This window comes from Nasonia vitripennis, assembly GCF_009193385.2.
Source record: "Nasonia vitripennis strain AsymCx chromosome 5 unlocalized genomic scaffold, Nvit_psr_1.1 chr5_random0008, whole genome shotgun sequence".
In the NCBI taxonomy this organism is placed as follows: Eukaryota; Metazoa; Arthropoda; class Insecta; order Hymenoptera; family Pteromalidae; genus Nasonia; species Nasonia vitripennis.
The window spans coordinates 88,374-99,978 of record NW_022279659.1 but is presented as its reverse complement, the minus strand read 5'-3'; the positions used below and the strand labels follow the sequence as shown (position 1 = coordinate 99,978).

At 34.7% G+C, this 11,605-nt stretch overlaps 2 protein-coding genes across 2 annotated transcripts in view; both read left to right on the top strand.

The window, feature by feature from the left end:
* The window catches only part of white (protein), a gene marked incomplete at its 3' end in the record, with an annotated part of 414,981 nt that overhangs the window by 338,032 nt on the left and 65,344 nt on the right, over positions 1-11,605 (top strand).
* On the top strand, positions 3-695 carry LOC103317525. Its single transcript, XM_008215803.4, has 2 exons — positions 3-181; positions 337-695. Exons 1-2 carry the CDS (start codon positions 88-90, stop codon positions 549-551), a joined length of 309 nt encoding a protein of 102 aa, XP_008214025.1. The 5' UTR covers positions 3-87; the 3' UTR covers positions 552-695.

The following is an 11,605-nucleotide window of genomic DNA, read 5'->3' as shown; positions in this document are numbered from 1 at the left end:
GAACAAGCTCCACCGAAGTATACCACAAGAAGCAGCTCAAGAGTAACAAAGCTCACAAATGATACGCAATCAAACTGCAAGTCTGAAATGGAAGAGACAGCAGAGAACAAATTTTCAGCATCTTTGGAATACAGCAAAATCTACAGCAGTTATGTTAGTTCTTGGCAAAAGAATGCTAAAGGTGAGATTAATCTATGTTCCACAATCAACTTTTCTAGTTAGCTTCTTTATTAGTTTATTAGTTTAGTTCTTAGCTAGTTTACTTCTTTATTATTATAATTATAATATAATTATATTATTATAATTAAATTACATTCAAAATCTTTTTTATTTCAGCTTCTAAAGATGCTAAGAAAGAAGTGGCATTGGCTGCGGTGGCAGAAAACTCAAACTCCATCAACAAACTTGTCAAGACGGTAATTGAACTGAAAGAGGTGCAAGCGAAAAAGTGTGAGATTCTTCGAAGGCATTGTCACAAAACGGAGCAATATTATGAAGAAAGAATGAAGCTTTGGTGGTCCAATGGATTCATTTCAGATGATTTTATTTAAAAAGTATTCTAATATTTTCAATTATATGCGTTTGCAAGTTTTATTTCTCTAGTTTCACCACTTTTAAGTGTTCAATTATTAATAATTTATTTATAATTGTGTAGATCTCATGATCAGTTTGTGCCATAAGATGTTTAATAAATCTTAATATGTAATACGTCGCAAGCTTTTTTTATGTAATTATGTAAAAATAAGTAATTCAGCTTCATTGCCGAAGAAAGCAGAGTGATTGTTGCACTGTGTGAGCAGATACAATCAACTGTTCAATTAAAAACTATATTTAACTTTATTAATTTTTATCATATTAGAAAATAGAAAAAATCTACAGTTAATATTTCATGCAGTTCTCACAGTGTAATAATCACTTTACTTTCTTGAGTGATAAAGCTATAGTTATAAATTTTTATGATTCATAATTTTTAATTGTAATAATTATTATTGTGATGATTGCAATATGCAAATTTGAATTTCGGACAATTCGAACTTCTATAACCTGAAAAACATGAAACATAAAGTCTTCTTTTCATTTGGTGGCGGCCATCTTTCTTGAAGGTGCCTTCCACGCTGTTAGTGAGAAATTAGTCATTTTTGCGATATCTCGAAAGGTTCGATCGAGCCCCAGGGTAGCGGATAACAAGGTTCAGGTTGTTTTCAATGTCTTGGTATAAAAATCATTCAAGTACGGTGTCTAGGTGTACAGGGTGGCCGATGACGACATCTAGGTGGTACGTTCCGTGGTTTTTGGTGTCTAGGTAAATAAATCATACGAGGGCGGTTCTAGGTGTACAAGGTGGCCGGTGACAAGGTCTAGGTGGCGCGCTTCATGGCTTTTGGTGTCTAGGTGTAAAATTTGTTTAAGGACGGTGTCTAGGTGTACAAGGTGGTCGATGATGAGGTCTAGGTGGTGCGCTCTGCGTTTTTGGTGTCTAGGTATAAAAATCATTCAAGGGCGGTGGCTAGGTGGAACGCTCCACAGTTTTTGGTATCCATGTGTAAAAATTATTCAAGGGCGGTGTCTAGGTGTACAAGGTGGCCGCTGACGAGGTCTAGGTGGCGCGCTCCGTGGTTTTTTGTGTCAAGCTGTAAAAATAATTCGAGGGTGGTGTATATCAGAACATTCAGTGATTTCATGTTAGTGACAATAATGTTAGAAAAAAGCCGTGGACGAAAGATGCTAAAGATTCTTGTATTTTATTTTCACGGCGTCAAATATGAAATACTCAAAAAAATTTACTAAAAAGGAATAAAATCTCTTAAAAAAAATTAACTTTCAAAAAAGTAAAAGGTTAGGCCAGTTTGATATATTCCGCAACGAAATCACAGATAGAAAAGAACTGAGATCAATCAAACAAAGTCAAGTTTATTATATTTAATCGTAATAAAGCGAGACACAACTATCAAGATAATTACTGCGTACCTTTTCATGCCCGTTTCATTTTCTTTATTGGTGAACAACTGAAATTTTCTTTTTATGTATTAGAACGTTATACAAACACCATGAGTACAATGAAACGGGCATGAAAAGGTACGCAGTAATTATCTTGATAGTTGTGTCTCGCTTTATTACGATTAAATATAATAAACTTGACTTTGTTTGATTGATCTCAGTTCTTTTCTATCTGTGATTTCGTTGCGGAATATATCAAACTCGCCTTACCTTTTACTTTTCTAAAAGTTATTGATATTGAGGAAATAGTTCCAGAAATATTACGGTATACATCCACATACACACATACACACACACACGTCCATACGGATATTTTCTAAAAACACTTGATTTGAACTTCTAACACACCAAGAAGTATTTTCTAGAAATTTTGACGAAACTGAAAATTTTGCTATTACAAAACTTCCTCTACGAGGAAGCAAAAGATATGTTTAATTCAATACTATTTAAGTTTGTCTATTTATTAACATCCAATAGATTTCTTTTCCATAAATTAACATAAAATGTTTGCGCATTAGTAATTCCATTGGAAAATGTTAATTTAAATAGTGGTTTATGCAATATAACTAGATTAATGATACACTAAAGGTAAAATTATTTCACTACTCTAACGGTAAAATTATTTCAATATCCTGAATTGATTCAAGTCCTGTAGCTGAAGATGTTACATTTATGATGGTACGAAGACAATTTTTATTTAGATTAGGATTCGCAATGGCAATAAATAAATCTTAAGGTCAATCGTTTGTCACGGTCAATTATATGTTTCTTTATCTGGAGTACAACAAAAATAATCTAAAAATAATCTAAAATATTATTAGTAGAAGATTTATTAATAACAGAAAACCAAGACAATAAAATCAATTGTTTAAATAAATGTTACAATGATGATCTAAACATTTATATTAAAAATGTTGTTTACTGTGAAATTTTTGAATTGGACAATTTTTAACTTATTTTATATTACGTCTTATAGTATTCTTGATAATTGATATTTCATTTATTTATATAAGTTAATACTGAACAATAATTTTATTTAACATATTGAAATTTTCAATTTGATTATAAGTATATTTTACCTAACATATAAACAATAAGCATTAAAGAAATAAATATAGCAGCAAGCAATTTCATTGCCATTAGTAGCGCTTGTACATTATCATTCATATATTTAATGAATTAATTGAAAATAAAGTTATTTACGTTCAATATTAAATTTACAGTACAAAACAACATTTCAAATTAATATAAAAGCTGCTTCTAAATCTCTAATTGAGTAGCGCTCGCTTTTGCTTCCTACCTAAGGAAGCCTTGTAATAGCAATTTTTGGAGCTTGTGTAAAAACATGTGGGAATTGTGTTTTAATGCATTTTTAGTCAAAAAATGGTGTTTTTGGAAAATGTCTGTACGGGTGTATGTGTATGTGTGTGTGCGCGCGCGTATGTAGACGCCTGTATCTCAGCTTCTACATAGTGGATTTTAACCCACTAAGTCTCATTTTCTTTGTTTTTACTTAAACATAGTGGGAAGGTATTTACATTTTGTGTACGCGTTTTTTTTTATAGTGATTTTTTAGTTTTTATATTTCATTTTTTTTTTAATAAAGTTATTGATATTGTGACGGCTGCTCCTTCAGTAAAATAATTAAGATTAAAAGCATTTAAAAATCAGTAATATACTGTATATTTGAACAATATTTTATCTATTGGAACTATACATTCTGTTGGAGAAAGCTACGTGCGAAAAAATTGGCAGCTGTTTTTTTATAGTTCTTCAATTCCATTTTATTAGTTTTTAATAATATGTGTTAAGCATATTTGCAGATTATAAATATTAAAGTAGAAATAGAAGAGCTTGCTCTGCCTACGCAACATAATACACACACACGCACACACACACAACGCAAACGAATATAATTTTTATCTATATTTTTCTCTCCAAACATACTCTACAATGAAACATGTTAACCGCGAGCGGAGCGAGCATTTTTTGCTAGTTAAAATTATAAGTCTTCCTAGACAAAAAATAGAAAATACGCAATTTTACGAAAAAATGTAAAAATTTTTTCAGTATTTTACTTAAGGGGACAGAACACTTTTAAACCCTGAAAAAAAATTTCAAAAGAAAATCACAAAATTATAGTCAATAATTAAAAATGTTTGTATAGTGATATTTAGTATAAATACCATTGACTTTACTATGCTAAAACCTCTATTATCTTTGCTGGCCCATTGTGGCACTCGGTACAAGGATTTGTGAATTTTTTCACTGTCCGTAGGATTCCAAGTGAACGAATGATTCTTTTAAGCTCAAACTTAAGGAGGATACTTTGTACACCTGTAGTTTTGGGAAGAATGCAAGGATTTCAATTGAAATGCTTAGAAATGATTTGGCGGTGAAAAAAATTGAATTTTTTTTCGCTTATTCTGGCACCTTTCTGTGTATAAAACTTTTTCTAAATATTCAAATAAAAATTTCTGCATTCATACTATAACTACAGGTGCATAAAGTATCTTCCTAGAGTTTGAGCTTAAAAGAACTATTCGTTCACCTGGAATCCTACGGACAATGAGCTGAAATCAGTAAAAATAACATTTGGAAAAAATCAACTAACATGTTTATGATTATTGTTGAAAGTATAACTTAAATTAGTACTTACCTAATCCTTTGGGACCAAGTTTTCTATGTTCCACACACATAAACCTCAACTCTCAGCAATCATGAGGTATATTCACTTATACCCTTGGGCTTTGTACGGCTATTCTTACCTGCAAACAGAAAAAGTCATTTCATGAATTTTCATAAATTTGTAATAAAAAGGTTATTTTATCTTGATAATAATAATACTTTATAATTATCTTTTCTTTCGGTCACTGTGTTTAATCTTCAAGTTAAAACTGCAGAAAATTACCAGCCTAACCTCCAAATGTCAAAATGGTTAGTCCGGGAGCTCCAATCTTTGTAGTGGCTTTTTCTTCCATCGCTGCAGTTTTCACAGAGTCCTTGGCCACTTTTTTACACACTTCACTAAATTGTTCCTAATTGCATCACATTAACACTGAGCCGTGGGTATTAAACAGTCCATCAACCCTCAAAATAGATGATGATCAGCGTGTCCAAGTCCAAGAGCACGAAATGTAACTACTGCTCTTCTGTTGTTCACCCAAGCATGGTTCTTGACGCCAACTTTTCTGCATGAGTTAAGGGGTCAAGCTTGGGTTAAAATCAATAAATTATTATGCTGAGAATTTTTTTTTCAATGTATCTATACAAATTTTTTTTTCAAAAATTATAGATATTATATGTCATTTTTACCAATGAATATAACATGTATATCACATTTTACCATCTATACAAATTCACTAATAAAACACTGATTTTATGTCTTTTTATCCACTTGCCGTAGGATTTCTCAGCATCCGGATGATCAACTGACACCATATTTTGAGAACATCTTCAAAATATGTATCTCTTTGGATTAATCGGAAGACATTTCTGAAAAATAATAATTTTCAATCATTAGCCACTTATATGTTGAGAATATTAGTAATTATAGTGAAGGTTACGTGTGTAAAGATGCGTAACCTTCACTTTGGACTTATCTTAATGAATTCTGCTCCGATTGGTCCAGGGAGGATGGTTTTCTGGAGCTGCTATTAAATTTTTAGCCCAATTGACTGACTGGATCCTGAGAAAACCTGCGGCAAGTGACCTAAAAACATGAAAAACAGAAATCAGAGAAAAATGCATTTAAAGTTTGACTTAATATTTGATAAAAGAAAAGGTACTTACAACTTGTGTATAGATCTGGACCTTAAATGATTGAAAGATACTTGCACCCTGGTCATGTACACCAAGTTTGGTGTAGATCCGTCGCTCCACAGCTTTGTTTTTCTGTTTTAAGTCATCTGAAACAGAAAATAATAAATAGTTAAAAATTGCAATTTTTGAACTTGAAACTATTTTCATAATTAAAGCACAAAATATCTACTTTTTTTGCAGTTATTTTATTCTGATAAGTATATACTTTGTTTCTGACAAGTAAAATACTTAACAGAACAAAATTTTTACAAAATAATAAAATTTAAATTTATTAATATCAAATTTGAATAATTTTTATTATACTCACATTAGATGATGTCTCTTATTGAAATTTAAATTATTAACAGTACAGCAACACTACAGGAGCAGGTTAAAGGTTAGAAAACTTGTCCAGATGAGATTGATGAAAAGTAGGCCACATGATCAGCTGATCAGCCGCAACAGACCGCTTGCCTGCTGCTTCTGTAACCTGCTTGGCATCTCCTCTCCAGCTGTTTTGTGGGCAGAATATCTGTGATTCCTCTTCCTTTCTTCATCCGCGTTCTTGGCCCAGTTCACTGCAGAAGACCCCGGTTGGATGCTAAACTTCTTCAACACCCACAGTACTCCTGTTTTGCCGTCGTTGAAGCAAGTGGCTGCGATGTTGACACCAATTTGCAGGACTACAAGACCACTAAAACTTTGTTTAGGGACCAGTTTCCAAATAGATTGGTTGAAGCTTTCATTGCTGTTCTGTGTGAAGCCTCCAACGCATCTCTCAAGCAAATCTGGCTGTGTCAAGTTCTTATAAATTGGCTCAATCACATCCATGATAGCAGCAGGAAAAACATCAGTGTGGTGGAACTTTTTAAGTTTTCTGTTAGCGTTGGCTACCTGCCATTTGCACCAACTTGTCTTTCCTAGCGGGCAAAGGTGGTGTGTAGGATTTTTATCTGTTGATTTCTTATGATAAAATGTAGCCCATATGGCGTTACTCATTGCATCAACAGAATGATTATTGCCTTGGATGACATTGCCATAATATCTTGTCAACTGATCAATCCTTTGAGCAGTTAGACGATCTTGTCCACTAATACCTTTGCCATCTGAAAGTTTTTGGCCAGCCAAATTTTTCTTCAGATTTCTGAGCCTTGTGCCCATTCTCTTCTGCACGTGTCCTACATACTCTTTCTTCTGAATTACAAAATCTTCTCCATAAGGCTTAGCGTCGCACAGAGCTTTGTAAACTTTAGAATCTCCATCACCTATACAATTCTTGTACTTGACTCCATGGGTTGATTCCGACCTTTGAAACATTTCCACGGTGCCATCCACTTCCATCTTTCCAGAACTTCCTTGATGATTGGCGTAGCACTTGTCTTGATGGGCCTCGAGCCACTCCTTGTACTGTTGAGTATACTCTTCTGGGTGCATTTTGCAAGCTCTGCAAAATGATTGTTTTGGAGCAACGTTAATCACTTTTCCATTCGCATTGCGAATCAAAGTAGAGACCCCTTGAAGAGAACAGTGTCCAGGCTTTCTCGAAGAACCATCGCCTGATACAGTCTCACGGTCATCCTCTTGAGTCTCACTGCTACAATCTTCCTGCATAGCTGCTTTCATTGATTCCTTAGCTGCATTTTCACTTGCTACTTTCAATTCTTGATTAATATTATCAAAATTACTGTGAGCAACTGGAAGCAAAAAGTCCATTGTTCCACAAAAAGTAGTCAAGCCAGCGTGTCCATGGCCAAGAGATCTCATAGATAATACTGATCGTCTATTAACTTTATACGCGTTACCTTTCACACCAACTTTTTTACTGCAGTCAATGAAAGCAACTTTGTTACACATGGTACAAGTGATCGTTAGCTTGAAACCAAGACCTCTTACATCTACTTCACCAAATTTGACACCTCCACGGCAAGCTTTGCAAGCCAGAAATTCCTGCAATCCTGGATAAAGTAAAGAGATGTCAAATATTCTGTTTTGTGCAGGACCAGCCTCTATATCTTTATGGTTTTAATTTTTGCCTAGATCTTGATACAGGTATTTCTGGTTGCGAAAACTGAACTGGTGTGCCAACTGTTGAAGCTTGTGCAATGGTTCGTGTCCTCTGAGTACCAGATGTTAAAGGAAGCATATTGGGCACAGTTGCTGAACTCGTTGCTGCTCTTGTTGGCATCGATCGTTCATTACGTCTCCTTGTTGATGATTGTGCTGGTGGGTTGGACGTTAACTCCGTAGCTTCATCCAAGTTTTTTCTATAAAAAACTCTTGGACTCTTCTTTTATCTCCCAAATCTTCTCTTTTTATGTTCACATGAACCTGGCAATCTATTTCTTGAGCCTGGCATGTTGACAATACACTAAATTTTTCACTTACATTATCACAGACTATAATAATCACTTATTCTTATAACACACTAAAACTTTTCAACTGTAAAATCGAGTAGTTTTAGAGTAATTATTTTTCGAAATTCGCAACAAACGTTGCAGTCAGCAAATTCGAAAAATATAAACGATTTTTTTCAAAAAAATAGATACGGTAAAACAGGGATCTAGACGAATCACCGCTCGCTCGTGCTCTCGCATAGCGCAGTTGGTAAGCGCGCAATTCAAATTCGCTAATTATACTACGATGATTACTAGTTTCAGTAATTTGTTAATAACTTATTAACAAAGTGGTCTTTTGCAAAACGGAGTTTTTTATCGTATTGTACGTGAAATTTACTAAAAAAACGTGTATAAGAAGTGCCAGAATATTTATTTTTTGTACTGTCAAATCAAAATGTGTAAAATACAACGATTTTTCAAAAATTAGCTAATAAAAAATAGCAAATATAGCGAATAAAAAAAATCGATTTTTTCAAGATTTTAACCCAGGCTTGACCCCTTAAAAGCTGTCATCTGACCACACTCAATACACATTACTTTAATTTTAAGGGGATGTCGTCCCAAAAAACACTGTTTTTCTATTACATAAAACTTTTTGAATAATGTTTGCAAATAAAAAATCGAGTCTGTAGCGCCGTAGTAAGTTTAATGAATTGTTCTACCAAAGTATAATTCGATCGGACTTTCTGTTTTTCTAGAAGTTTGGAAATAAAAAATACCTCGTGGCGGATTTGCGAAGTTTTTGGGTCGACACCCCCTTAAATCGTAATTCCTAAGCTTCGGATACGCCAAGTTGAACTTTGCCATTGCATTGGTTGAGAATCAAAATTTCCTTGAGCGCAGTTGTTGATATCAATTAATCTATTCCTGATCTCAGAGCTATCTTCAGCTGCTGGAGTTTGTATCTTCCTTGATGAACTTGAAGACTTGACTTGTTGGCAGGTTCATCCTCACTCGTTACTCCTACAAATCTTCTTTGCCACTTCTTGCCTCTTACTCGAGAGTACTTCTTGCCTGGATGGGTACACGCAAACCTGCCCTTGGTATCTCGATATTCACACATATTTTCAAAATCACTAAACTTAACATTTTTTTAAAAAACTTCACTACTCTACTTTTAGACAAACACTTAACTTTTTTTTAAGGGGGTTATAAGCTATAAGCTATAACCCCAAGAACACTACGAACACTACTTAGATTAATTTTAAAACACTTTTGAAGAATATAAGTTGTTTTTATGCAATGCAAAGACATTAGCTACGTTTACTCAGTGTAAACACATGCCAGGATTATACTAGCTGTGTTTTAAAATATTTGTTGTCTGCTAGCAGAACAGCAGAACGGTCACTCTGTCCTTCTCCGACACATTGATTCTAACCTGCCCACAGGTAACGCGCGGGCCAAAACATGTATAATATACATATATACTACGGTAAAAAAAGTATTTTTAAGGGAATGTCGTCCTAAAAACACTGTTTTTTTATTACATAAAACTTTTTGAATAAAGTTTGCAAATGCAAACCTGAGCCTGTCGCGCCGTAGTGTTAAGTTTCATGAATCGTTTTATTAAAAGAAAACTTCGATCGTACTTTCTGTTTTTCTAGTTTGGAAATACAAAATACCCCGTGGCAGATTTGCGAAGCTTTTGCTCCGACATCTCCTTAACATTAACAATAAAAATTTCTTTCGGATTGGATTTATAAAACTTAAAATTAAAATTATTCCAGGATCTTGCCAGGGGTATCCAGCATGCAGAGCGGTCTGTACGATGAGGACTTCTGGGGTGTTTTTTTTTCTTTGGCAGAAGCACTAGTAGCTGTTTCTTCCAGTTTGTGGGGAATGTTCTCTCTTCTAGAAATGTATTGTACATGTCTACAAAGATCTCTGGATGAGCGTGAATAGCATGCTTCAATTCATTATTTGGAATGCCATCTGGCCCTGGAACCTTGTTGTTTTCTACTCTTCTGCAAGCGGCTAACAATTTCTCAATCGTGATCGGTGGGATAGCCTCTTCATTCACACCTCTTTTGAAGACACTTGGCTCTTCCAGTTGCCTGTGGAACAGTGTGATCACTACCCGCTGAAATAGTTCCAGGCATTTTGGTGGAGGCACGTAGCTTCCTTTAATTTTCTTCATTACTATTTCATATGGTCGACCCGAAGTGTCTTGTTCGACCTCATCCTGTAATTCATTAGGGCACCGTTGTTTGTTTTTGCGGATTTTTTTCTTAAAAATCCTTTTAGCGTCCTTCATTTCTTGTCCGCGGGCATCTACTATTTCCTTGCCTATACCAGTTTAATAGTATCTCTTCCACGCCCGTTGTTCTTGTCTTTTGGTCCAGTGGCACTCGCTACGTGCACTCGCAATCTGCTTGTCCCACCAGTATAATGGTGGTCGTCTACTGTATGCCACTCTGCGAGGCATAGTTGCGTCACATGCTTAGGTGATGTTTAACGTCACCTGCTCCGCCTTGCTGTTTGCCGTTCCAGACAGTTGCATCTCTTCTAGTGCTAACAGGAACATTGTTTATTGGTTTTGATATTTTTACCTCCATTATTATGGCCTGGTGATCACTACGTGTGTAGTGCTCACTAACTGTCCATGAAGCAACTGAGCCAATAAGGCTGCTGCTAACAAACGTCAGGTCGACAACAGACCCTGCGTCTTCTCCTCTAAATGTGTAAGTGCATCATTGTTTAATTAGGACCAAATCCAAGAGAGCAATTGCTTCCAGGAGTATTCGACCTATTTGGTTAGTCCTTATGCTGCCCTACTCTACAGTCCACGCATTGAAGTAGCCTCCAATCAGTACCGGTTTACTCATTACTGCGTCTTGTGTAAGCCGATCTAGCAGTTGTTCGAACTGCTCGATTGGAGAATTTAGGTATTTTTAATTAGGTGAAGCGTAGCAGCTGTAAATAGTGACACCTGTCTGTGTGTATGGGGGGGGGGGGGTGTACGTATACCGTTATGAACTTAGAACTACGCTATGAATTGTAATAAAATTTGACATGCATATATGTTTTATGATTCTGAATTCAGGAACATTTTTTTTTATAATTCTGACCATTTTATGGCCATATTATAGCCATTTTTCGATTTTTGAAAAATTGTTTTTGCTTTTTTTGACGATATGATTTATACAATATATTCAACAATAGTGTTAAATTGCCAACTCCTTCCGCAAGATTTTCCAGATTGACTGTACCGTTCAATCGTTATGATAAAAAAGGTACTTTAAAAGAAAATAATATCTCTGTAACTAAATTGTTAAACTTATTTCAAATATGTACGACTATAAAAAACGATGAAATATCTATTTGCTGTAAAAATTTTAAACCATTTTGATGACTAGTTTTCGAGCTAAAAATCGAAAACTAAAAAATATGGGTTTCTCTGTCGTACGATT